The following is a 27,851-nucleotide window of genomic DNA, read 5'->3' as shown; positions in this document are numbered from 1 at the left end:
AAGATTTTTTTTTTTTTTTTGAACTGGGGATAGGATTGATTCCAGTAATATCTAGAATTCTACGATATTGCAGTTTAGGTGACATGTCACATCATGATTTATGTCTTTTCAATCGCACAGGGCGAAGCGCTGCTGGTTGACCTCTAAGTCTCCTTCCTCAACCTAACAACATGAATTTTGATTCTCCTTAAGTCTCCTTCCGGGTTGAACTGCAAATTGCAAACTGTGCTACATTGCATAGCTGCCTGATCATACAAACATGTGTAGTAGAATTTCCCCTCTTACTGCTTTCCTGCTTCTTTTTTTCTTTCTGGGTTTTCAGTCCACCAATACTACCACCAATGTTACTGTCACGAATACTATCCAACCTGGCCAATCCCTGACTACCTCGGACACCATTGTATCGCCTGATGGAAACTTCCAACTTTGTTTCTACTCTCCAAAAAATTCGACAGAGTATTACTTGGTAATACGATACAAGAAAGTTTCTGAGCAGAATGTAGTTTGGGTTGCAAACAGAGAGTACGGATTCATAGATTCCTCTGTTGTTCTTAAAATTAATCAGGATGGAGATCTTGTAATATCCGATAGCAGAATATATTCCCCGTTGACCAACACTTCAGCTGGCAACGGTACCTATGCCATGCTATTGAATACAGGTAATTTTGTACTCACGGACAGGGGCTTTGAGGTTTTGTGGCAGAGCTTTGACCATCCTACTGATACTCTTTTGCCCGGAATGACTCTTGGAAAATATGATTGGTCATTAAAATCATGGAAAAGTAAAGAAGACCCTGCTCCAGGTAATTTCTCCCTAAAGCTGGAATATTGGTACCCAAAGCTGGAATATTGGTATCGGCTGACATTAATGGAGGGGTCTAAAGTATATTGGTCTATTCCAATCGATAGTTTTTGAAGATGGTAAGATTTAGTCTGGTGGGCCTATCTTAATGGGCCTGACGGATAGGTACTGTTTGGTCTGTGTAAAGCGGGACCCACGCTCCCTAAAGGCCCATCATGGACAGACATAGTAAGGGCCCATAGCCCGAAATCTCTATTGCCTGGAAAAGCCTTAAGATCCAATAAGGGAAATGGTATCAGAGTCCCACATTGGAAAGATCTGGAGGTCAAGAAGAAAAGCCACCTCTCCACTGCTATAAAAGGAGTAACTTTCACGCAAATCAAGGTAAGATTAATTGACCCTCTCTAACGCCTTTAAAAAATAACTCAAGGGACGAATTCTAACTTGACCTTCGGAGAACTTTTGGCCGGCACCACACCGGTGCTCTCTAAGGGTTTTTCTCCCGTTCGTTCTTGTTGCGCAGGTTCGTTGACTCGCGAGTACAGTGCGACTCATTGGTGACAACTCTCAACGTCATCAGTTGGCGCCATCTGTGGGGAAGAACGAGAGACGTATAGTACTTCGTAGATTCCCAGACAAAAGAGTTACATGGTACTCACTCGCTCAATGGCAACCACGAATGACGTTCAGGAAGAAGCCCCTACGACGGCCCTTGAGAGACAGGTCAGGACGCTCGCCGCAGCCGTAGAGCGCCTCACCAAGCAAAACCACGACCTACAAGAGCAGCTGAACCAAAAGAATGCCGCGGTCAGTAACCAAGGAGCGGATCAAGAGGGGAACAGCGCCGAAAGGAGAAATCAGGACGGACCACAGGGGAGTAACGCCCCGAGCAAACCAGTAAGACGGGACATAAGCATCCCTTCCCCGACGGACACTGCCCCACAATCCATCATCGCGGAGATGCAGGCGATGAAGGAGCAGATGGATGTGATGATGAGCGCTCTCAAGGGGCGAGTGTCAAGTGATCTTGACGACCTTGTCAACCGGACTGACTCACCATTCACAGCAGCTGTTAACTCCTTCCCCCTGCCAAATAAGTTCCGTATGCCAAGTATGGATAGTTACGACGGAGTCAAGGACCCTCTAGATCACCTAGAGACCTTCAAGACCCTGATGCACCTTCAGGGAGTGGCAGACGCGATTATGTGCAGGGCCTTTCCTACAACCCTGAAGGGCGCAGCAAGGATTTGGTTCAGCCGGATAGCGCCCAACTCCATCAGCACCTTCAAGGAGCTAAGCGCTCAATTTACTACGCATTTCATCGGAGGACATCGGTACAAGAAATCCACGGCTTGTTTGATGAATATCAAGCAACGGGAAGAGGAGACGTTAAGGGCCTACATATCACGCTTCAACAAAGAAGCACTCTCGATCGACGAAGCCGACGACAAGATATTGGTAGCAGCATTCACAAACGGACTAAAGGGGGGTAAGTTTTTGTTCTCCCTATACAAAAACGACCCCAAGACCATGTCGGAGGTCCTTTACAGGGCCACCAAATATATGAACGCTGAAGACGCACTATTATCGCGAGAAGATAGGCCCAAGAAAAGAGACCGACAGGAGGATTCTCGACAAGACCAGGGGCGGAAGAAAGGAAGGATGGGAGACCGAAGGGAGGACAGACGTCCAAAACCCATGGGCGGAAGGTTCGCGAGTTTCACCCCTCTAAACGCGCCGATTGACCAAGTCCTAATGCAGATTAAGGACGAAGGATCCCTGACGTTCCCAGGAAAGCTGAAGAGTGACCCCAGCAAAAGGCCTAGAGACAAATATTGCCGCTTTCATCGTGACCACGGCCACGACACGGCCGATTGCTACGACTTGAAGCAGCAAATCGAAGCACTTATCCGACAAGGGAAGCTGCAGAAGTTCGTCAACAAGGGGAGAACGGATCAACCCCCACAGGAACAACACCTCCGTCGAGAAAACGAGCGACCAAGACCCCCAATTGGAGACATAAGAATGATAGTCGGAGGGACTGCTGCGGCCGGATCGTCAAAGAAGGCTCGCAAAACATACCTTCGGACGGTACAGAATGTCCAGTTGACGAGCAGACTGCCAAGGATAGCAAACGGAGAAGAACCTATTGTTGGGTTCACGGAAGAGGATGCACGGCGCCTACACCATCCACACGACGATGCCCTCGTCGTCAGCGTGCGGACAGGAGACTACAACGTCCACCGAGTGTTGATCGACAACGGCAGTTCGGCCGACATATTGTACTATCCGGCATTCCAGCAGATGAGGATTGATAGGGACCTGCTAATACCGACAGACGCCCCGCTCGTTGGTTTTGGAGGGAGTAAGGTATTCCCTCTGGGCTCAGTAACGTTACGGGTGACAGTAGGAGATTACCCCCAACAAATCACCAGGAACGTGACATTCTTGGTGGTCGATTGCTCGTCCGCCTACAATGCCATTCTTGGACGACCTACGCTCAACACGTGGAAGGCATCAACATCAACTTACGCCCTAATGGTCAGGTTCCCAACGGAGTATGGGGTAGGAGAGCTACGCGGAAGCCAAGTTGCCGCACGAGAATGCTACGTCGCTATGATGGAGATGCAAGACCAAATCCAGGCCTTGAACATAGAAGAGCACCGAACGGTGGCGGAACCGACAGAGAAGCTGGAGGAGATAACTCTTGACAGTTCCAATCCGGACAGAACAACCAAGATCGGAACGCTTGCCAAACCCGGAATCCGTCAAGAGCTAGTAGCTTTCCTGAGGAGCAATAAGGATGTGTTCGCCTGGAGCCATGACGATATGCCGGGAATCGATCCCTCCGTCATGGTACACAAATTGAATGTATTACCCTCGTTTCCACCCGTCCGACAAAAGAAGAGAGTGTTCGCAACGGAACGGGACCAAGCAATAGCGGAGGAGGTCCGCAAACTCCAAGAGGCAAACTTCATCAGGGAAGTCTACTATCCCGATTGGCTGGCGAATGTGGTAATGGTAAAGAAAGCGAGCGGCAAGTGGCGCATGTGCGTGGATTTCACCGATCTCAACAAAGCGTGCCCTAAAGATAGTTATCCCCTTCCAAGAGTCGACGTCCTAGTAGACTCGACGGCTCAACACCAGTTACTAAGCTTCATGGACGCTTTCTCGGGTTACAATCAGATCCGCATGCACGAGGCCGATCAGGAAAAGACTTCGTTCGTAACCAGCCAAGGACTATTCTGCTACAAAGTAATGCCATTCGGCCTGAAGAATGCGGGGGCAACATACCAAAGGCTAATGAACAAGATGTTCGCGCAGCAGATCGGGAGGAATGTTCAAGTCTATGTCGACGACATGCTTGTGAAGAGCCGGAAGGAGGAAGACCACCTCGAAGATCTTAAGGAAACGTTCGGTACGCTACGATCCTACAACATGAAACTCAATCCGGGAAAATGCGCATTCGGCGTAACGGCAGGCAAATTCCTAGGCTTCATGGTATCCCAGAGAGGGATTGAGGCTAACCCGGACAAAATCCGAGCCATATTAGAAATGGCACCCCCGCGAAATGTGAAGGAGATACAAAGCCTTAACGGCAAGATAGCGGCGTTAAATAGATTCGTGTCGAGAGCCACGGACAAGTGCCTGCCCTTTTTTCGCACATTAAAGAAATCCTTCGAGTGGACGGACGAGTGTCAGAGAGCGTTCGAGGAGTTAAAGGCATACCTATCTTCACCACCCCTATTGAGTCCATCGCAACCTGGCGAAGAACTTTTCCTCTACTTGGCAGTCTCATCTGTCGCCGTCAGCGCTGCTTTAATTAGAGAAGAGGATAATGCACAGAAGCCTGTATACTACGCCAGCCGGGCGCTCCGCGGCGCCGAAGAAAGATACCAACCTATGGAGAAACTCGCTTTCGCATTGATAACGGCGGCTCGCAAGCTGAAACCTTACTTTCAAGCCCATACCATGAATGTAATGACCGACAAGCCCTTGCGAAGGGCACTGAGTAATCCCGAAGCCGCGGGTCGACTGACGTTGTGGGCAATAGAATTGAGTGAGTTTGACATCAAGTACCGTCCGCGTGTAGCCATCAAAGGACAAGCTGTAGCCGACTTCATAGCAGAGTTTACGCGAGACGAGGACAAGGGGGCAGAAGAACCCCCCAAATGGAGCATCTACACCGACGGGTCCTCCAATCGGCGAATTGGAGGGGCCGGCATAGTGTTGCTGTCACCAGAAGGAGACAAGATCGAATGTATGGTCCGTCTCGACTTTCCCATTACCAACAATGAAGCAGAGTACGAAGCAGTGGCGGCAGGACTCGACCTGGCAAAAGCCGCCGGAGCGGAAAGTGTAGCCGTTCATTGCGACTCGCAGGTCGTAACCAATCAAGTAAACGGAGAGTATGAATGTAAGGGGGAAAGGCTAAAGAGATATCTTGATCAAGTGAAGGCGAGAATCAACGGGCTAAAAGCGACGGTCGTCCAAATCCCCAGAGGAGAGAATGAGCTCGCCGATCGCCTAGCCAAAGCCGCTTCAGCAGAACATGTGACGACACCGGGTAATGTACTTTCCTTTGTTCAAGTCTTCCCACTAATAGACCCCGACAATATGCAGGAGATACGCTCCGAAAGAAACTGGACTACACAGATAACTTCATACTTGAAGGACGGGTTACTGCCCCAAGAGAAGGAGGCAGCGAGGAAATTAAAAGTCCAAGCGGCGAGATTCGTCTTGATAAAAGACATTCTTTACAAGAGGGGTTTCTCCCGTCCTTACCTAAGATGCCTCGGGGTTGAAGAGGCAGACTACGTAATGAGGGAAGTACACGAAGGGATATGCGGGAACCATTCTGGGTCGCGGTCGTTAGTGCACAAACTGGTACGAGCTGGGTACTACTGGCCGACCATGCAGAAGGATGCCGAGTCTTACGTTAAAAGCTGCGACAAATGCCAGCGGTTCAGCAATTTTATCGGACAGCCGGCTGAGGAGCTCACACCCATGACGGCTCCATGGCCGTTCGCTCAATGGGGACTGGATATCATGGGGCCTTTCCCAACGGCGGTAAGGCAGCTCAAGTTCTTGGTAGTGGGTATTGACTACTTCACAAAATGGGTAGAAGCGGAAGCCTTGGCCACCATCACAGAAAAGAACATTAGAAGTTTTGTCTGGCGGTCCATCGTATGCAGGTTTGGTATTCCTAGAGTCCTTGTCTCGGACAACGGGAGGCAGTTCGACAACGGCCACTTCAGGGATTTCTGCACACAGCTAGGAATAAAAAACCACTACTCATCACCCGCCCATCCTCAGGCCAATGGCCAGGTTGAAGTCACGAACCGATCCCTGCTAAAGATTATCAAGACTCGGCTCGAGGGGGCAAAGGGGATATGGCCCGAAGAATTACCGAGCATACTTTGGGCGTACAGGACGACGGCTAGGACTCCGACAGGAGAGACGCCATTCCGACTGACATACGGGAATGAGGCGGTCATCCCCGCAGAAGTTGGCCTCACAAGTTACAGGGTTCATAACCATGATGAAGGCAGGAACGACGAATCAATGAGGCTACAGCTGGACCTGATAGATGAGGTAAGGTCGGCCGCGGAGCAAAGGATCGCAAGATACCAGGAACGCATGGCCAGACATTACAACTCCAGGGTCCGACACAGAGACTTCCAAGTGGGAGACCTGGTACTCAGAAGGGTCATGGGCGCAGCTAGAGACCCTACACAGGGAAAGCTCGGCCCCAACTGGGAAGGACCTTACCGAGTCACGGCATGGAAAAGGAAAGGAACATACCACCTGGAGACTACAGAGGGGGAGAAGCTACTACATCCATGGAATGCGGAGCATTTGAGGAAATACTACCAGTGATAGTAACACGGCGAACGGCAACCAATTTTCCATTTGGCTTTTTATTAACTATTTATAAGTTTTCTTTAACATGTGTTTCTTTGCTACAATCCAGTCGTGCCTTTTTTTAAGCCCAAGGGGGCAGGCACTTTTCCTTTACGCAATTAGAAACAAGTATGATTTTCTGTCTACTTTGATGTCACTACAATTGTCCTCAAATTGAACGGATGCTAGTTAAAAGTCCACAAAGTGGACGGATCACCTAAACAGGTGTATAATTCTACATGTCCGTAAAAGTGGACGGTTAATACGCCACTAAGTGGACGGATCACCTAAACAGGTGAATAATTCTACATGTCCGTCAAAGTGGACGGTTAATACGCCACTAAGTGGACGGATCACCTAAACAGGTGTATAATTCTACATGTCCGTCAAAGTGGACGGTTAATACGCCACTAAGTGGACGGATCACCTAAACAGGTGTATAATTCTACATGTCCGTCAAAGTGGACGGTTAAATACGCCACTAAGTGGACGGATCACCTAAACAGGTGTATAATTCTACATGTCCGTCAAAGTGGACGGTTAATACGCCACTAAGTGGACGGATCACCTAAAAACGGTGAATAATTCTACGCGTCCGTAAAAGTAGACGGTCTATACGCCACAATGTGGACGGGTAACCTAAAACGGTAAATAATTCTACATGTCCACGAAATGGACGGATCATCAAAACGGTGAGTATTTAAACAAGTCCACAAGTTGGACGGTATGGCCTCCACAAAGTGGACGGACCTACGTAATTCAATACTTCCATAAGTTCGAGGTATTTATGCCACTAAGTGGACGGATCATCTAAAACGGTAAATAATTCTACATGTCCACGAAATGGACGGATCATCAAAACGATGAGTATTTAAACAAGTCCACAAGTTGGACGGTATGGCCTCCACAAAGTGGACGGACCTACGTAATTCAATACTTCCATAAGTTCGAGGTATTTAAGCCACTAAGTGGACGGATCATCTAAAACGGTGAATAATTCTACATGTCCATAAATTGGACGGTTCAGCCAAAACGGTGGGAAAATTACATACATAAATAAAGCGGACGGCTCCAGAACGCCCACGAGGTGGACGGACGACATGACTATATAAGTCAGCAACAGCTTTTAAAATGGACGGATCAACAGATTAGCTTGTGCAAATCAACACTTAAAATCAAACATTGTTCAATACAAAATCAAACTTTAAACAAACCGTCTACAAATAATTAACTGTATATAAAAGGGAGACGGATCCTCCTAAACGATTACATGGGTTACTCTGCTTTCTTGGGGTCGGCAACAGCGACCTCATTCGGCGGAGCGGACTCTCCGTCACCCTGAGCTGCTTCTTCCCCAAAGAGGTCCTCCGTATTTTCGGAGGCGACGGGCAGGGCAGAAGTCTGATCTTGATCAGTAAGTGTTATCATAGACACGTCCAGATCTGGGTAGGTCTTTTTTATCTGACGGAGCGCATCGTCAAAGCCTTGAAGGAACGATCCTCCAAGCTCCTTCAACAAGGACTCGGAGTTGCGATATTCGCTGACGGCGTCGTCCTTTGCATGACGGAGCTTTTTCTTCAGATCTTTCACCTCGTCCGCTCTGCTCTTCAAGACCTTCCCAGCTTCTTCCGTCTTCTGTTCGAGCTCCTTTCTTGTATTCTCAGACAGTTCAAATTTCTGCTCCATGGTGGACTTCCACTTGTGCAGCTGGCTAAGCTCTTCTTCCGTCTTCCCAAGTTTTGACCGTACCCGTTCCAGAGCCGCTTCACGGTTGAGGCAACGGTCCATCAAGCCCTTCATCATAACCAAGGACTGAAATAAAGAAAATTAGAAGTGTTAAAAATGAAACTAGAAAGTGAACGGACATACACTGAAGGATAATGAAAAGTTACCTGTCCGACGGCAAATAACCCCGTCTCTCCCATCGCCTCCGTCGAGTGATTCCCCAGATCCTCATAGTCCTCTGCAGAAAGTATGGACGTAAGCTTTTCCAAAGCGAACTTCGAATCATCACGAAGAAGGGGAGGGGGCTTCTCCTCGCTGACGGGTGGAGCATGCATTAGGCCCTTACCGGCCCCCTGTTTAACTTGGTTGACGGCCTTAGGGCCCTCAGCCATCAAGCCCACGATGGGCTCCATTGACACCTTTGGCTGCTTGTGTGGACGGTCGGACTTTGGTGGCTGCTTCCTCTTGCCCGATGACCCCGGCACACTGGGAACAACGATCTCACCCGTCTTCTTTTGCTCGACGGCTAGAGATTTTATCATGGCTCTTCTCTTGGCGTCGTCCATTTCTGCAATACAGGACGGATGATGATGTTCTCTCAAAAGTAAAATTTCAATTTCAAGGGTAAAAGTAGACGGACTCACGTTTGTGTATTCTTTCGTCGTAAGCAATGGCCTCACGGGTAGGTTCTGGACCGTCACAATACCAGTGTATTGTCTTTGGATTCACTAACTTGGCCCAGGTCCTTTCGTCCGGCTTAGCTTTTCTACAAACCTTTTCAAGGAAACTAAATTCCTCGAGGCTAACCTGCGGGCGCCCTCTACCTGCAAAGAGAGACGGTCAAAATACGCACATAATAGAGGACGGGTGTATAAAAAAGGAACAAGCAAGACGGGTGCATACGCGCTTGGTTTATTATCCCCCAAGTTGTATCGACGGGCATGTACTCCGTCTCTCCTGGACGGTTCATCCACCTGTCACCCTCCAGGAAGAAATAGCGACTCTTCCAGTCTCTATTTGAGTCTGGGGTCTCAAAGATGACCTTCAACAAGGGACTTCGACTAGCAAAACGGTACAACCCCCTTGATCTATCAATCTCATCTGGACGGTAACAGTGAAGAAATTCACGGACCGTCAGTCTCCTTTCTCCATTCGACATTGCGCCATAAAGAATCTCCATTGCTATGAAGACCCTCCAGGCGTTTGGAGAAATCTGGGTGACGGACAGTCCCAGGTAATGCAAGAGTTCCCTATGGAGTGTAGAGAGCGGGAACCGAAGTCCAGACTTCAACACCTGCTCGTACACTCCAACACCTTCTACTCCGTCATAATAACATCTCTCCGACACGTAGGGAAGACGGATCGGGATGTAGTCTGGTATCTGAAAATTTGTTCTAAAGGTACTGAAATGTCTCTCCCGGATGACGGATGTGAACCTATGCACTGTCCACTCTGGTAACATGATGAACTGCCTTAGTCCATCAGCACCTACGACGGACTCCAGTGCTTGATTCCCGTCAGGACCCTCTATCTCAATTTTCTCCACATCCTCACTTGTTGAGGACGAAGAGGATGCAGACGGACTCCTATCTTCGCCTGGACTATCTTGGTCTTTATGACCGGACGGGTATACATTCTCGTATTCCGTCCCGTCACGAACCACCGATTGGTTACTTGACGCACTAGACATTTCCTACAATTAATGATGAAACCTAAGACTTGACGGGTTTAAAAACATTGACGGGTATATTAAGCCTTGGTCGAAAATGTAACTTGAATATGAAATTAAAGTAAATACTTACCACACCTGACGGAGTAATGCTGACGGTTGTGGTAATTGGTGGTTACCAGTGCTCGACGGACTTCTCTGGCAAGGTTGACGGTTCTCTCTGACAGACGTTTTCTGTTTGGAAATGCGAAAATGAGAGATTGAGACGCCTCATATATATAGGAGATACACGGAAGACGAAGCGACGCTTCGATCCTATACAACGGCCAGTCAGAGATTGACACGTGGCATGCTAATAAATGCTAACCTGTCTGCTCGCATCAGTAGATGGTAACCGTCGACTATATGAAACCGTCTGAAACTGCAAGATACCCGTCATCCTATCTGACGGTTAAAGATCTGAAACCGTCATACATTCTGACGGTTGTGTCCGCCTATTACTTTAAATCTTCTGTTTCACGGATCCATTCCGTCATTAAAGTACCCGTCATGCCCCTACATTAGGATCGTCACCCCATTGATCCTTGGAACAGACGGACCATTGGGGTGAAGGGGGCAACTGAAGATGGTAAGATTTAGTCTGGTGGGCCTATCTTAATGGGCCTGACGGATAGGTACTGTTTGGTCTGTGTAAAGCGGGACCCACGCTCCCTAAAGGCCCATCATGGACAGACATAGTAAGGGCCCATAGCCCGAAATCTCTATTGCCTGGAAAAGCCTTAAGATCCAATAAGGGAAATGGTATCAGAGTCCCACATTGGAAAGATCTGGAGGTCAAGAAGAAAAGCCACCTCTCCACTGCTATAAAAGGAGTAACTTTCACGCAAATCGAGGTAAGATTAATTGACCCTCTCTAACGCCTTTAAAAAATAACTCAAGGGACGAATTCTAACTTGACCTTCGGAGAACTTTTGGCCGGCACCACACCGGTGCTCTCTAAGGGTTTTTCTCCCGTTCGTTCTTGTTGTGCAGGTTCGTTGACTCGCGAGTACAGTGCGACTCATTGGTGACAATTTTCAACGTCATCAGTTTTGATTTTTTATCTTTTAATTTGGAGTACGTTACTTGGCCTGTTAATAACACTTCTCAGACTCAATTTTCGAGAATCGTGTTGGATGAATACGGGAAGCTTAAACTGCAGTCATGGTCAGAAGATGAGCAAGAGTGGAATTCCTCGTTACAGTCATCTGGGTGTGGGGATTATTTTGCATGCGGTACTTTCAGCATATGCAATGAGACAGCCCAGGATCCATGTGGCTGTTTGCCAGGCTTCAAACCCGTTTCTGCCGACGTTTGGAGCAAAGGAAAAGTGTCCAGGGACTGTGTGAGGAAAACTGCTCTGCACTGCAGTAATAATAGTGATGTTCAGAATGATGGGTTTCTTCCCATGTCTAGAATTGATTGGCCTGATAGTCCGCTGTCTTTCGACATTGGGAGTGGTAAGGAGTGCGAATCAGCTTGCTTGAACACTTGTTCTTGTATTGCTTATGCCTATGAAGATAATTACCGTTCCCATAAGAACAAATCTAAGTGCTTAGAATGGACTGGTTCTTTGTCATATCTGAAACAACTACCAGACGATGATGGGCATGATTTCTATCTCAAACTATCCCCCTTGGATTTGCTCACCAATGGTAAGAAATATGAAGGACTTCGCCTTATTAGTACCGTGGATGTTGTTTCTTCTTAATTTATTTGTGTTAGAAAAATTGTCAAATGCTATCAAATTCACTCTTTCCTTTCAAGAGTCTTGCACCTCAATTGGTTCACACCTTTTAATAGAGATATTCATGGTTTAAATCACACATTATCCCAACTATTGAATTATCAAAATATATATGTCACTCTTTCCTAACTGTTTAGAATTTTAGGCAAGTGGCAATTGATCATGTTATGAAACTAAAGACAAAACTCGGGTACACTATCTTGGGTGCACTACATTAGCTTTCCCAATTAATTTTAATTTTATTGACCAATAAATCACAAAAACTTAGAAAACATTCTCTTAAAATTTAATTTGGTTACCTAAGATAAGGACAATTAAATTAATTGCAAACAAGTTGTTAGGTTCTAAAGATTTAGGATTTTATGTATTTAGAACTCTAATTTGTATTGTTGGCAAACCATGATCAAAACAATGTGTTTAGAAGTGTTTTACTCTTGCTCAAAGTTGTGCGTTTATGTAAAGTTAGAATCGAGCTTAATGCAGAAAAGATTAATGCATTTTGGCTTGGCACGATCGATCGAAGCTTAGGTTCGATCTATCGAAACTCGGGCAGAATGCTTTTCTCACTACACCAAAATAAGTCTATTACATCAAGTGTTAATACAACAAAATTAGTATAGTGGTATTAGACATAATATCACATCTAAAAATTAAAAGCCGTTACAATAGTAACTTAGAAATAGTAAATTATTACATTCTAAATTGAATTTAGAAATTTTTTTGCAATAACTTAAATTGAAGAAATCAATTTTTTTTAATAACTTAAATTGAAGAAACCATTGTAATAACTTGATACCAATTATATATTTTGCGATATATTATAATAGATCGAAATTTCAAAGAGATGGCTTATTGCAACAAATTTAACATTGCAATAACTAAAATATTAATTACTTTACAATCTAATGCAATGACAAACATGAAGCTGCAATGAATATATTATTATAATGATCTAATTCCAATTATTTTACAATCTATTGTAAGAAAAAATATGAAAAATTTAACTATTACAATAAATATACTGTTGCAATAATTTGAACCCAAATTATTTTTTTCAATTCTTTACAATCTATTGTAATAAAATTCATGAAATAATAGCCTATTGCTACAAGATATTCGAAGTAATAAATTGTTTATTGCAATAGAAAATATATTATTACATCAAAATTTTCATTAAAATATTTAAGGTTTATTGCAACAAATTTTTTTTTGTAGCACAAACTTATTACCTCAAATTTTATTGTAACACTTCGCATAAACTACTGCAATGACTTCGATGTTATTGCAACGATTTTTTTTGTTGTAATAAACATTTTTTGTTGTAGTGTCTGCAGAATTTTCCAACTCAGCCCTAGTTGTTTTAAAACGTTTTTAGGGTTTCTTATTTGTCCTAAGTATAAAAGGCAAACTCTAGCCACGTTTTAGTGTTGCTCATATTGCGGTTTGTGTAAATCTCTTGTGAGATCTAGAGGAGCTTTCCTTTACACAAATTTAGGGTTTTCAAGGAGAAGATTTATCTACACCTTGATGATCAACTCAGTTGCTGCCATTGAAACTTAAAGAAAACACAAGCGGGTGTGCTTGTATCTGGTGGTGAATCCAAGAAAGAAGGAGTCCGTGGATTCAGAACTTGCACGTGGTCGTGTCAATAAGTTCTACTGGTTGGTAGCAACAAGAAGTCGAGCGTGGAGGTTTGTAAGTCTTATTGTATGAACTTCGATTCTTTCAAGATAGTGGATTCAAGTTTACCTTGAGGATAATTAGGTCAAATCCTCCCTAGGTTTTTACCGGTTTGGTTTCTTGGATGATCATATCTTGTGTTATTTATTTTCCGCTGCTTTTGCATTATTTGATCTTTGTTATTGTGATAACCTAAACTTGTTAAATTGGACTAAGTAACAACTTGGCTAATTACCTAAGTTAAATAAATTGTTTTAAGGGGTCTAAAAACTATCACAAGTGTTAAATTTTAATTAGATAATCTAATGTATTATATCTAAGGTACTATATCGCAAACAAGTGTTAAAATCTTCTTTAATTCGAGGTCGGTCACTACTTTACATTTACAATTGTTGAGTTTCAAAGTTTTTACGGGATAATTCTTGGCTTTGCCATATTATTATTATCTGAGATAGTGGGCATTGCCAATTTGTAATGCAAGTACAATGCATATATTTATTTATTTCTCTGATTTTCTTCGACAGTCCCAATCTCAAGGAATGAATCTAGCCCAGCAGTAACGCCTGGAGCAACTGAAGGAGTAATGCTTGTACGAGCTAAGCAATTAGTCACCATTCTGGCTATATCTCTGCCTCTTGCAACGCTTATGTTGGGCCTCTTTGTCTATTGTGTATGGAGAAAACTCAGGATGACAAGCAAGGGTGAGAAAAGAATTGCTGATAAGGCTATTTAAGCAATCAAAATGTAAATCCTTAATTATTGTCATAAATATATGTGTTGTAATTGTTCACTGTTCAGGTGAGGATTTGGTACAGTTAGATTTGGGCATGACCATAAAGTCTGAAAATTCGGAGCAGATGGAAGAAAATAAGCGTGGAGATATCAGGAAAAAGGAAGTCAAAATGCCATTATTCAGTTTTGCAAGTGTTTCTGCTGCAACTGATAATTTCTCAGATGCAAATAAACTTGGAGAGGGTGGTTTTGGACCTGTTTACAAGGTATAATTATCCATAAACGCAATGCTTAGGATGAGGAATGTATACAAAGGTTTAACTCTTATCAACTTTACACTTGCCATGTTAACGAGAACAAACAGGCACTGCCAGTTTGTTACTGCGTCGACTGTTATAATCCCTACTCTATGTATTTCTGTCGAGTATAATTGGGCTATCCTAATTTCTTCATGGTGGCCACAAAACTAAGCTTAAGGAAAACAATTTCAGGGAATATTACTGAAAGGGGATTTGGTAGCTGTGAAAAGGCTTTCAAGAAGATCGGGCCAAGGATGGGAGGAGCTAAAAAATGAAGCGATGCTCATAGCCAAGCTCCAACACAACAATCTTGTTAGACTTTTGGGCTGCTGCATTGAACAAGATGAAAAGATACTAATATATGAGCATATGCCAAATAAAAGTTTGGACTTCTTCATTTTTGGTTAGTAATGTTTCTCTCTCTCTCTCTCTCTCACACACACACACATATATATATATAATTGTGATTGATTTCATGGTTGATCTTTGCATATGATCTTTTAATTGTGTACAACTAATTTCTCATGATTGTAAAATAGATCCAGAAAAACGCAAGATTTTAGATTGGCAAACACGGATTCGAGTGGTTGAAGGTGTTCTTTTAATTGTGTACAACTAATTTCTCATGATTGTAAAATAGATCCAGAAAAACGCAAGATTTTAGATTGGCAAACACGGATTCGAGTGGTTGAAGGTGTTGCACAAGGGCTTCTTTACCTTCATCAATATTCTAGGTTGAGGATTATTCATAGAGATTTAAAGGCTAGCAACATTTTGCTAGATAGCGAAATGAATCCGAAAATATCAGATTTTGGAATGGCAAGAATATTTGGAGGAAATGAATCACAAGCAAATACAAATAGAATTGTTGGCACTTAGTAAGTACAAACCAACATGATATGTGCTCAAACAGATTGAGAGACAAAACATGACTACTAATATTTTAACTTGATTATGGTTTCAATGGTTATATGTCCCCTGAATATGCTTTGGAAGACCTCTTTTCCATTAAGTCGGATGTTTTCAGTTTTAGTGTCTTGCTGTTAGAGATTGTGAGTGGTAGGAAGAACACTGGGTTTTATCAAACCGATTCTTTCCATCTTCTTGGATATGTGAGTATCCTATTTGCCACTTTTTTTTGGCAAAAGTTCAATATACTTTTTACTTCTTATTAACAATTGCTGCTTTTTTTTTTCTTTTTTTTTTATACATTAATATTTTCAACAATCCCCCCATCTCACTTCCCCACCCCCCCCCCTAACACACACGTGCACAATATTTCAGATCCTTATGAATATAGTATTTTCATTCCAAAAAAAGCCCACACAATAATAATATATTAATTTATTTGTGTTTTTCTATGAATGGTTTTTCACATGAATCAGTTATTGTTATAATTAATTCATAGTCAGAATTTCATTTAGCATTCATATGAAATAATTTTTAGTTGTTAAATGGACCCCAACTTATAAAAAAATTAAAATTATACTCGGAACATTTATGAACCTAATTAAACCCAAAGTTTTAAACTTAAATAATATTAAACTCTAGATTTTATTATGTAATTATTCCAAGATCTATGATACCCTTGAGAGCTTTAGTCGAGGCAATATAGGCTTTTTGCTTGTATTACTTGATCCAACTCAAGCTAAGATGGAGATTTGTTGACGTGTCACCTGAAAGTTGGCAAACCTCTAGCTAAATTCGACTTGCGCAAGGGGTTCCAGGTTCCCTTGTGTCCACCATGTGCTGAACATATTTTCAACCTTTTTAACTAGTACTCCTACGTGCGTGTTCTAATCAGGTATCTTATCGTGTGCTAATCTTTAATAGAGAAAGTGTTCTTTGGGTGTATTTGGACTTTGAATTTCTTAAGAGAGCATTTATGCCATTATTGTAATCTTCCCATCTTCATAGAGAAGTTTGCTCCTTGTTGCCGCCTGTGAACGTAGATATCATGCATGCCTACCATGTAACTCCACATGATCTTTGTGTGTACATACTGATTTATTTGTTCTCTTTCTTATTAGTAGTTTGAAACTTGACTATATTATTACACAACATTTATTTTTTTCTTTCCCCAATATTTAAGGCATGGGAGTTATGGACAAGTGATAGGGGATCGGACTTGGTGGATCCACTACTTAATGATGTATCCTCTATCCATGTGGCATTGAAATATGTTAACATAGGTCTTCTCTGTGTTCAAGAAAGTGCAGCGGATAAACCTACAATGTCTGATGTTGTCGCAATGCTTAGCAATGAAAGTACAGCTCTACCTTATCCTAAACAACCTGCTTTCTTGAATATGAAAAGTGTGATGAAGGCAAAAACTGATAATAGCAGGGCAGAAATCTGTTCTGTGAGTGATGCAACTGTTTCAACTATGGAAGGCCGGTAACATTTTTGAATTAAAGCCATAAGCATTAGTATATCCCAGTAAATCATCCAAAAAATTACAATTTCTTTGCCTATGGCCTAACAACATTATTCAAATGTATTATGGTTCTGATATGTATCATCAAAAGATCCGTTGGTACCTGACATTCAATAGATTAGCTTCTCGCATTGCTCTGTTGGAGACAAGCATGTCTGAAATGAAATTCAAGGTCTTTCTGTTACTTCAAAGTGGCAATGCTAATATAGGAAGCTATATTACGCTGGAGAACGTATATTTAAGTTTTTGTTACAACCCTACAATAAACTATTTTAGAGTGATCTTGAGTGACAGGACAATTTTGCATTTGAGCAATAAACTTTGTCTCATAAATGAATGTTGATAATCTAGAAGCTTTGCAATAATATTCAAGAGAAATGTTGTGAATAAGAATATTTTAGATTTGCAAGTTGTTATGTAATTCCTTGCTGGAAAGCTCTATTGGGGGATAATAGTTGGGAGACTCCAAAGGAGGCCTTAACATACAGTAACAATTTAACCCAAAAGTTTGAGACTGTGTTATGGTCAAATAATGTTATATCAATTTCTCTAGGTTTTCTTTCTTTCTTTTTCATGTGGGACTTCCACACACGCATTTGTATCTAACAATCTTTCTCCTCACATGCCATTATCTCTTAATTTGTTGTATTCCAGACTTCTTGATGGGTCACACATAAGTTCAAATAGCACAACTTGGTTTTGAATTTTTTCATTCGCTGTGTTTTTTACTTCACCTGCATAGTCTCTCATATGAGATCCATTAGAACCACATAAAAACTGAAGTTGAGAATTTTATTAATAAAATTTCAGTGGATTTTTCTCTTTCCAGGTGGATTCAAGTAACAGCTCCTACTGGACTTAGAAGAGGTTTCATTAAAGTTAAAATAAGATCTATCATTTATCATGCTTTCCATTCTACATCACGATCTCTAAGTCTTAACTAAGTAAAAACAATCTTTGATATACTATTTGTGACAGTTGGTCGAAGGAGATAAGGTAAGAAAGGAGTGACACAGGTAGGTTCATAAATTCCGTAGGGTTTGAAAAAGATGCCCTCATATTTTCCCTTTCTATATTTAAATTTCCTTTTACATTTTATTTTTTGATGATAGATAGGCGACCCTTCAAAATATATATAAAAAGTTAGAGAAAGTTAATGGACACAAGTTTTATGCCATTGCTCTAAAAGATGTGTAAACTTAAATAGAGGGAAAAAAAAAAAAAGGTAACAAGTCTATGTGAAAATAATAATAGTTTACCAATCACAATTACATATGTTATCAAGTTATAACAATATATGTAGTCCTAGAAGTAGAAGAACTGGAAAAGCTATCACTAATAATTATAATAAGATAAGGATTAGAGTTTGATTACCTTTGTTTTACAAAATAATATCAAATAAATTCATTTAAATTTTCTTATTTAATCAATAGAGTTTGCAACAGTTGTGGAGAAATCAAATATAGCTTTGTCACTGTCAGTGTTAGGGTCCCAGGGAAGACAATGGTGAGGAGAAAAATACAATTTTTGTTGTGGAAAGTTTGAGTGTATAATCAGTTAAATAGACATTGTAGTGTGATATAGATTAGCTCGCCAGAGCTTAGCATTTTCTTGGAAGTTTCTGAGACAAAAACTCGTGATTTGGGTTATGATAGAGAAAGCAGGTTCACGTCATTTTCACTTCACTGGAAAAGCTCTCAATAACTTGGAAGTTGGAATTATGATTACTTATAAGTAATCATAATTAATACTATCATTAGTTCAATTGGAATTAGTTCAGTTGACTCTCATTTTCCTATCAAATTAATACTACAGATAATTCCTTCGTATAAATCCGCGGTTCCGGCGCTTTCCACCACTTTCTTCTTTTTCAATTTGATTTTTTCAAATAAAAAAGAGACGTAATAGGTTTTTCAAGTGAGAAGGCAATGAGAGGGCACTAGGATTTTTTATTTTTTATTTTTGGAGAATTTCAAGTCGGAAAATCAAAACGACCGACACACGTTGGCCGAGCTATATATGGTATATAATTTTCATTAAAATATCAGCTTTTTTTTATATATAGGAAAATTAAAATATCAGCCAAATGATGACTAACTATTTCCTTTACATAATTGAGCAACAAAAAAAGAAAAACTATTACCTTTACATAGAGCTCTCCTCGCAGTTGGTATATTTAGTATTTATATATTTTAAGTTACACATATGTTAATCCCAACTTTATTCGCTTCTTATAGAAAAAAGAAGTGTTATTTTTTTTCTCCTCAAAAAAGAAAGAAGTGTTTTTTTTTTTTTTTTTTGGTGGTTCAAAATATGTTAAACAGAAAATTTTATTTTTATTAAAAAAAATCAGTTTTGACTGCGAACTATTTTACAATTCAAATTTGATTATCAAAGCACGTACAAGATCATTAAAAACAGTCTAGAGTTCTCAATTGTAAATCAAACATACATATCACCACAATCCATATAACAATAAAAGCAAATATTAAAAGACACAGTATTTGGTGAAAAAATATAAAATCTTTTGAAGAGTTTATTCAGAAGAAAAAGTACTCCGAGGTAAACAACAATAAGAGAAAATCCAACATAAAAAAAATTGTTAAAAGTCTTACTTTCAAAACTTATAGCTCGATTACATATAATCAAGCAAACAACTTGCATACTTAGAGCACAACTATTTCTAGACTTTTCCACCAAACGACTCATCCGTGACAATCTGGAACTCTAAAAAGAAAATTCAAGCGATTTGGAGTTAGTAAAAGTCACAAATTGGTGCAATTAAATTTTCATTTGACTTGTCCCCTTGAGGATTCAACATGTCAACTGAATCTTCGCATGGCTTAAGCTAACTCTGCCTTAATAACTTGACCCAAAACTCCAAAAAAAAAAAATAATAAATAACTTTTTTTTTTGCTCAAACCTTCTCAAATATGCATCTATTTATATGTACATCAGTTTGATATATCAATATAAATATTATATTATTATGTTTGGTCTTGTTGCAAGATGTGTATTATAAGTTCACATGTCTTACTCAAAATTTATGGGAATTATAACTCATTCATTCACATAAATATTATATATATATATATATATATATCATTCTCATGTGAAAATTATACAATACTTTGGGTATATTAATGTCCTCCTCTCACATGAATAATGGATTACACTGAATTTAAATGGTAAGAAATATTATTATGTGAGAGGAGACTAAGTCATTATTGTACTTTGAGAATATTATATACATACCCTATTGTTATGACTTATATTTGAATGGTAAATTATGGAAAACCTAGCTACATTGTTTGATATTTTTTAAAAGAAAAATGCAAAGAATTCAAAAAAAAAAATTATTTTGGGTCTTTTTATTAATAGGCCAAAGGAATTTACTTAGAATGATGACTCAACGCTATTATAAATTTGATTACATAAGCATTACAAATTGATGTATCAATGTTAAAACACAACAAATTAGTAATTAAGAAATTTATTTATTATATTGTTGATGTGTTACCGATCACATTCATTGGTAAATTAGTTTGTAAATATTTTGTAATATAATTGGTATTTTATTTTTTGGTATTTTTATTTATTTATTATGCTATTCATGTGACACTAATCACATTCAGTTTATTGTCACATTAGTCTGAAAAGCTTTAGTAAAGCTAGCCAATATCCCGCGTGTAAGAAATTATTTATTACCCATTGATTTTATGAATACTATTATTGTTAGCCATATTTAATCCATGAAGTTTTCTCCTAAAACTAAATTCAAACTAAATACATTTGGGGGGGGGGGGGGATTTCTCTAATTTATGCAACCAAGAAATGTTACTAGATCACATTTCACATTGTTACCTACAAACCTATTGGTTCCTAGGTGTTTTTCTTGTATGATTTATGATTTATATATCAATTAGCTATAACAACTTCTAGAATTTCATGATACAACCAAAAAAAAAAAGCTATGGTGATGCAATAATATCACAATTTAACCTCTAAATTTTAATTGAACTAAAAGCAACCAAAAACATATCCTTACCATGTATATGCATCATATGGAAAACCAAAAATATAAGCCTAAATACATTACAATGCTACATAAGTAAAAACGTATATATAAAATCTAAACAAAATATTTAAGATGAACATAATATTTTGAAAATTAACATACCTCTTAGAAAAAAAAAAAGATATTGTGAGAAAAATTATAGAAGTTTAATTTTTAAGTCCAATGGAAATAGGGATTTACATTGGACCAATGTGGAAACAAATAATATTTACCCAATTCATTAAATATGAATCTTGCAATTCTACATTGAGTTTAGTCTTATATAGAAAATTAAAAAGTTTTCTTAATTCCTACATTTCCCATAACTTTTTAGATCCATCCGTATCTATTCAAAGCATGTAAAGTTATAAATGTATACAAATTCTTTGAATTTTATTAATACATTGAATAAATGCATTTGCTATTACTTAATAGTTTGACATAAATGCTAAATTTAGATGAGGTGGAAGCGTAAATGAAAAGAATGTCATACAATGTGCCACTTAGCAGAACTTCATACTTTCTAATTTGAGATCTCTGCTTTTATATATAATATATATTGATTGATTAGTGGCAATTTTAGCATTTTTGTTGTTGATATTGTGATAATACTAAATAAATACTTGTTTGCATTAAAAAATAAAAATCGTTTATACTTTGGCCCCCTAATGGTAATATTCTCTCTCTCTCTCTCTCTCTCTCTCTCTCTCTCTCTCTCTCTCTCTCTCTCTCTCTCTCTCTCTCTCTCTCTCTCTCTCTCTCAAAAGTTTTGTGAATTGTCATTTTAGTCTTCTAATCTCAGTAGTCCCCGGTTATAACATGTAATGCATTCTTAGAAAATAAATCTAACATACAATCAAGAATCAAGAATGTAAAGAAAATAATTATGTTGTTAAGTTAAAAAAAATAAATAAATATTTGTCAATTTATGCAAACAATATTACAACATGTTCATATTCTAAATTACATTAATCTTAAAAGTTTACATTTTTCTCTTTTTTTTTCCTCAAATATTATAATAGTAATAAAAATAATTTTTTATTAAATATTTCAAAATAAGTTTATAGCATACACGACACGAGCATCGCGTAGGACAGCGGTTAGTCATGATATAATAGAAAACTGTACCACCAACGCACAGATTGAATTTAAATGAACCTAGCTAGAAATCATCTAATTGTATTTGCATTTCCAACTCCAGGAAAATACAAAGAATGAATTTTAGGTCTAAGAGGAAGCCAGTCATACAGGTCCAGCAAAATATGTGGCTCTATTCCTCCATGTACAATTTTACATGAGACTAATATATAATGCCGCCATGCTTTATGGTAAGTTAGCTGAAAATAACCATTCCCAAGACAAGAAAGAGCCACCATTATAGACTTTATAGTCAATTCAAAAGAATGATTACAATACAAAACAATATATATTAGTAGAAATGTCGTTAAGTCCATAATATCAACCTTGTACACCGTTAGAGATGTGGATTAAAATAAATGACGTTGGACAAATAATGAAATCCGAGAAACTTTAGAAAGATGAGGTAAATAGGTTTGGAAACTAACTGCCGTCAAGAGAACATTAGCAAAGCACTAAACATGATTTTGATTTGTCACGGTCCAATGTGAATGCTCTAAGTGTATATATATGTAAATATGCAATTGTGTATTTGTGTTGACTATTGATTGGCTATTGTCTCTTGAGTTAGGGTGGGCCATGGCATTGGATTGGGGTAGTGATCCTGGTCTACTTAAAAGCAACACCCAGAACAAGACATTATAAAAGACAAAGAAAAAATTAAACTATGTTAGTTCTAATTGGTATGTAAATAGAAAATGGTTGGTTTATAATATAGACAAAGATGCAGTGTTTTATTTGTATTGCTACCTATTTAGGCAAGATGTTGGTAAGCAAGGAGAAGAAGAGACTTTTATAATAAAGGGATTCAAACTTTGAAAAATATTCCTAGAGCCGTCCATTGCTATATCATGTTTATAAAATAAAATTATAAATTATAAATAAATAATAAATAAATAAATAAAACTATATCATGTTAGCCAGGAGATTTAAGACTAGCAAGCAATGGACATCTTCGTTTTTGTGGTGTTGATTTCCAATTTGCTTCTTTTCTTCTTTGCATTCTCGGATGCTGCTGATAGCATTACTAAATCTCAATTCCTCAGTGACATTGATAACACAACCTTGGTCTCTAAAGATGGAGGCTTTGTCCTGGGGTTCTTCAGTCCCGGTAATTCCTCTAACCGTTACTTGGGAATTTGGTACAACAAAATCCCAGTTAAGACGGTTGTTTGGGTAGCAAACCGGCTCAACCCAATCAATGACTCGTCCGGCATGTTGATATTAAACAGTTCAGGTAGTCTTGTTCTTCTCAGCCAGAATACGTCTATTACTAGGTTGGCGAATTCAACGAAAGAGGCAGGGAGTCCAGTTGTTGAGCTTTTAGATTCTGGAAATCTAGTGTTAAGAGAAGAGAATGAAGGAAACCCAGAACGCTATTTGTGGCAAAGCTTTGACTATCCTTCTGATACGTGGCTACCTGGGATGAAACTTGGATGGGACTTAAGGATTGGTCTGAATCGGCATCTATCTTCATGGAAGAGTTCAGATGACCCCTCACCTGGAGAACTGAGCTGGGGGATTGAACTTCATAATTACCCTCAATTTGTCATGAAGAACGGCTCCCAGAAGTGCTTCCGGTCCGGCCCATGGAATGGCCTTTTTTTCAGTGGTATGCCAGAGTTACAGACCACCCGGGATTACAGCTTCACTTTTGTCTACAACAAGGACGAGGTACAATTCACATTCGACATGGCTCAAAGTTCTGCAATAATCACAAGAATAGTTATGAACCAATCACAGTATGAGGTCTACACGTGGGTTGAAGAAAAAAAAGAATGGAGCATGTTGTTATATTTACCAAAAGACAAATGTGACAGTTATAATTTATGCGGTGCTTATGGAAATTGTATCATGGGTGAGTCACCTGTCTGTCAATGTGTAGAAGGATTCAAGCCTAAATCACTACAAACATGGAACCCAGAAGAGTGGCATAAGGGATGTGAACGCAGTAAGAAATTGAGCTGCCACGATAAAGATAAAATTGCGTTTGTTAAATTTGTTGGGCTCAAATCGCCAGATACTAAGGATTCTTGGGTGGAAGAAAGCATGGATTTTGAGGAATGCAGAGACAAATGTTTGAACAACTGTAGCTGTACGGCTTATACATACTCAAATATCAGATACGGAATAAGTGGCTGCGCCATGTGGTTTGGGGATCTATTTGATATTAGACAGATTGCAGATGATAACAGCATGGATGTTGATAGTCAGAATGTATATATTCGAATGTCCGCTTCAGAGAAAGGTAATGTGCCTATAGTCTTCGTTGCTCTTTAATTCATATTTTGACATGCCATTGAAGCTAAAATCTTTGTTTCCGTCGGTTTTATTGCATTACTAATCTACTTTTGCTTTTCTATCGCAAATTCAATCAAAAAGAGGTGAAAAACAAGCAAAAGATGAAGGTGATAATGATAGTTGTGGTTGCCATTGCCGTAGTTTTTGGGGTACTCTTGATTCCCTACTACATTTGCAAAAGGTCAAACTTCAGAGGTAATATTACGAAGTCATTTTACAAAGGTTCTTTGATATAACTTCTATAAACGTACAGAGCACCTAATAAGATAGTTGAACAAGAAAAGCTGTGTTGTATAGCCTTTTTTTTTTTCTTTTTTTTTGGGAGAAAAATTGCGTCATTAAACTAGTTTTTTTTTTTGAAAGAATTACGCAAGCCAAACTATCACTAGACCAGGATTTTGTGCAACCTTGAATCACTTGTAGTACTTGCAGCAAGTGTGTTTATTTGATAGAAAATTTTGCACTTCGAGGCTGCGTCTGATTCTATCCTCGAGGGCTAAGTTACTTTTGATATGATAAGTAGGACTAAGTGAAGAACTTAAAACAAGCATTTTCAAGGCTAAGTCAGTATGCTCTATTCTAATTCGAAGTATTCATAGTTGCAAAAAAAAAAAAAAAAACCTTGAGACTACAATTAACTAATTGCATGAAAAGTAAAACATTGGAAGGGAACTTACTTTCATTAACGTAATGAGGCATATACAATTGAGTCTAATTCTAATCGAAAAGATAAATTTAAAAGATAACAAGCAAATATGAGTGTTGGTAAATCTCTTGATATATTTTATTTGATGTAAAAAGGGGTTAAACTATGTACTTGTGGTTGTTCGAAGTATTGTTGACTGAAGCGGCTCACTCAAGCAAAGACCAAAGCCCACTCAAGCAAGTAAATATATGTGGGCTCAAGCAGCTCATTTACTTCCTGCTGCCGGCATAAGAACTCATCAAGGATTTCAACAAAACAATTAAATGCTTTTGAAATTATATGTATATATATTCCTTTGCAACCATGTGACAGAACTTAGTTATTATTTGAGTCATGACGGCTTTTATGAATCATTTTAGGATTAGATTAGAGGAACCATCTTCACAATTAAGTAGGGGAGGACTTGTTATAATTTGATTTGAGAAACAAAACCACACAACTAGACTAATCGGAACTATCTTCTTGATCAAGCAGGGGAGGACTTGATATCATTTGATTTCAGCGACAGGGCTATACAACGAGGACTAATCAACAAGAAGTGGACTGGAAAAGGTAGAAATAAGGAAATGGAGCTTCCACTCTTCAGTTTTTCTAGTGTATCTATCGCTACAAATTACTTCAGTGCCTCAAATAAACTTGGAGAGGGTGGTTTTGGACCTGTTTACAAAGTAAGTTTCAATAACTACCCATATTGATCTTAGAAGAGAAATTCTGAAGTGATATATAACATTCAACAATCTAACCTTTAATACAAATATTGATGTCCTAATACTTGAATGAAACTGGTATTAGGTATACATGGGCGAGGCCTAATTATATTGTAAGCCTAATACCTCTAACACCAGTATCCAACCTATAATAATTGTTTGATGTGGATTCTTCCCAAGGTTTAATCAAATACTAAGTTAAAAGAATTATTTTCAGGGATCCTTGCTGAATGAACAATCAATAGCAGTAAAAAGACTCTCAAGAAAATCTGGACAAGGATGGGAAGAGTTGAAAAATGAGGCAATGCTTATAGCCAAACTCCAACACAAAAATCTTGTGAAACTGCTTGGCTGCTGCATTGAAAGAAATGAAAAGATTTTGATCTATGAATATTTGCCCAATAAAAGCTTAGATTATTTCCTTTTTGGTATGTAGTTTAACACAATCTTAATTACTTTCGAAGTCATCTGCTTACATTATGCCCACCAATTATTTCCTATCTCTATCTTATTATCTGTATGTGGTATCGAGATAGATCCAATTAGATACGGGATAATAGATTGGGCAACCCGAACTCACATCATTGAAGGGATTGTTCAAGGGCTTCTTTACCTCCATCAGTATTCTAGGTTACAAATCATTCATAGAGATTTGAAGGCTAGCAACATCTTGCTGGATAAAGACATGAATCCTAAGATATCAGATTTTGGATTGGCAAAAATTTTTTGTGGGAATGGGTCACAAGCAACCAACCGAATAATGGGGACTTAGTAAGTATAATCCATAAGTATATATGTTGTATAGCAAATATCAGTAATAAATACAAAGTATTCACAATGAAGCTACTAACTAATTTGTTTTACAATGAAATACAGTGGCTATATGTCCCCAGAATATGCAATGGAAGGCCTCTTCTCAATTAAATCTGACATCTTTAGTTTTGGAGTATTATTGTTAGAGATCTTGAGTGGCAAGAAGAATACTGGTTTCTATCAGAGTGGCTCTATCAATCTTATTGGATATGTGAGTAATGGGCCCTCTTACTTTTAAGTTAACAAAAGCTTAGAAAATGTTTTTGACCATTTGAGTCCGTGTCTGTATTATACCATCTCTTGACTTTTCAAAGGATTATCTTCTAATTCTGTAATGTTGATTTAAAAGTTATATATCCAGTGTCAAATTGAGTTTCCTCTAAACTTAAGTAGCTATTTTTCAGTGTTTTACCCAAGATCATTTCTAATGCTCCTTTAATTCAGTTTGCAATTCTTCTTATTTGTAATGTATAATATGATAAGCATCATAAATGGCACTTACTTTTAATTTTGATGATAAATTTTCTTCAGGCATGGGATTTGTGGAAAAGCAATAAGTCGTTGGAGTTGATGGATCCAATCCTTGGAGATACTCCTCCTGCAAATGTCCTTTTGAGATATATAAACATAGCATTCCTTTGCGTCCAAGAAAATGCAGCTGATAGGCCTACCATATCAGATGTGATCTCGATGTTCAATAAGGAACCTGCACTTCTACCTTCACCAAAAAAACCAGCATTTTCATTTGCCAGAGGTATCGAGGATTTGGGTTCATCTAAGAAAAAGCTAGAAATTTGTTCTGTAAATGACGTGACAGCCTCAATTTTGGAAGCTCGATAACAATTTAGAGTCTTAGACTTTGGTGATCATACCTCAATTGTTCATCGTGTTATCTAAGTATGTTTTAAATAAAAAATAATATTATAATATCATTGGCTCACTGCCATATTGTTGTCTGTCAAGTCCTACATTAAAAGCTTCTTCTTCTTGTTTCTCCTGCTGTCATTATATACCTCCTCTTCTTCTCCTTCTATTTTTAGCATAACTGCATAAGGATATTCATGGACTGAAATGGAGGGCCTTAGGGCCACTGCTG

The 27,851-nt window shown here is 39.1% G+C and overlaps 3 protein-coding genes across 4 annotated transcripts; 2 read left to right on the top strand and 1 right to left on the bottom strand.

Annotated features, from left to right (window-relative positions):
• Positions 1-259: 259 nt before the first annotated feature.
• LOC115956509 (receptor-like serine/threonine-protein kinase SD1-8) lies at positions 260-17,148 on the top strand. The gene is made up of 9 exons (XM_031074863.1): positions 260-891; positions 11,133-11,148; positions 11,251-11,794; positions 14,091-14,267; positions 14,365-14,564; positions 14,790-15,000; positions 15,238-15,474; positions 15,561-15,709; positions 16,690-17,148. Exons 1-9 carry the CDS (start codon positions 260-262, stop codon positions 16,996-16,998), a joined length of 2,475 nt encoding a protein of 824 aa, XP_030930723.1. The 3' UTR covers positions 16,999-17,148.
• Positions 7,729-11,069, bottom strand: LOC115957668. 2 transcript variants are annotated; one of them, XM_031075974.1, is made up of 5 exons: positions 10,468-11,069; positions 10,234-10,334; positions 9,076-9,255; positions 8,599-8,999; positions 7,729-8,518 (listed from the first exon to the last, which is right to left on the bottom strand). In XM_031075974.1, exons 1-5 carry the CDS (start codon positions 10,479-10,481, stop codon positions 7,982-7,984), a joined length of 1,233 nt encoding a protein of 410 aa, XP_030931834.1. In that variant the 5' UTR covers positions 10,482-11,069; the 3' UTR covers positions 7,729-7,981. The 2 variants fall into 2 exon arrangements, with proteins under 2 accessions (XP_030931834.1, XP_030931833.1); XM_031075973.1 differs by having other exon boundaries at positions 9,335-11,069.
• Positions 17,149-23,173: 6,025 nt separating the features above from the next.
• On the top strand, positions 23,174-27,636 carry LOC115956508 (G-type lectin S-receptor-like serine/threonine-protein kinase At4g27290). Its single transcript, XM_031074862.1, has 7 exons — positions 23,174-24,476; positions 24,611-24,724; positions 25,710-25,903; positions 26,160-26,370; positions 26,479-26,713; positions 26,819-26,966; positions 27,287-27,636. The coding sequence occupies exons 1-7, from the start codon at positions 23,174-23,176 to the stop codon at positions 27,593-27,595; spliced, it is 2,514 nt and encodes an 837-aa protein (XP_030930722.1). The 3' UTR covers positions 27,596-27,636.
• Positions 27,637-27,851: the final 215 nt, after the last annotated feature.

This window comes from Quercus lobata, chromosome 8 (genome assembly GCF_001633185.2).
Source record: "Quercus lobata isolate SW786 chromosome 8, ValleyOak3.0 Primary Assembly, whole genome shotgun sequence".
NCBI classification, from domain to species: domain Eukaryota; kingdom Viridiplantae; phylum Streptophyta; class Magnoliopsida; order Fagales; family Fagaceae; genus Quercus; species Quercus lobata.
The sequence above is the reverse complement of the archived record's forward strand: the minus strand, read 5'-3'. Positions and strand labels throughout refer to the sequence as shown.

Excerpts from the sequence above, each read along its gene's own strand:
- LOC115956509 (XM_031074863.1), top strand. The coding sequence starts at position 260 with ATGTGTAGTAGAATTTCCCCTCTTACTGCTTTCCTGCTTCTTTTTTTC. Across the intron at positions 11,795-14,090 it reads CTTGGATTTGCTCACCAATG|TCCCAATCTCAAGGAATGAA; the intron begins GTAAGAAATATG and ends TTTCTTCGACAG. Across the intron at positions 15,710-16,689 it reads CTTTCCATCTTCTTGGATAT|GCATGGGAGTTATGGACAAG; the intron begins GTGAGTATCCTA and ends CCAATATTTAAG.
- LOC115956508 (XM_031074862.1), top strand. The coding sequence starts at position 23,174 with ATGGACATCTTCGTTTTTGTGGTGTTGATTTCCAATTTGCTTCTTTTC. Across the intron at positions 24,477-24,610 it reads AATGTCCGCTTCAGAGAAAG|AGGTGAAAAACAAGCAAAAG; the intron begins GTAATGTGCCTA and ends TCAATCAAAAAG. Across the intron at positions 25,904-26,159 it reads GTTTTGGACCTGTTTACAAA|GGATCCTTGCTGAATGAACA; the intron begins GTAAGTTTCAAT and ends AATTATTTTCAG.
- LOC115957668 (XM_031075973.1), bottom strand. The coding sequence starts at position 10,121 with ATGTCTAGTGCGTCAAGTAACCAATCGGTGGTTCGTGACGGGACGGAA. Across the intron at positions 9,000-9,075 it reads CGACGAAAGAATACACAAAC|AAATGGACGACGCCAAGAGA; the intron begins GTGAGTCCGTCT and ends CCTGTATTGCAG. Across the intron at positions 8,519-8,598 it reads GGTTATTTGCCGTCGGACAG|TCCTTGGTTATGATGAAGGG; the intron begins GTAACTTTTCAT and ends TCTTTATTTCAG.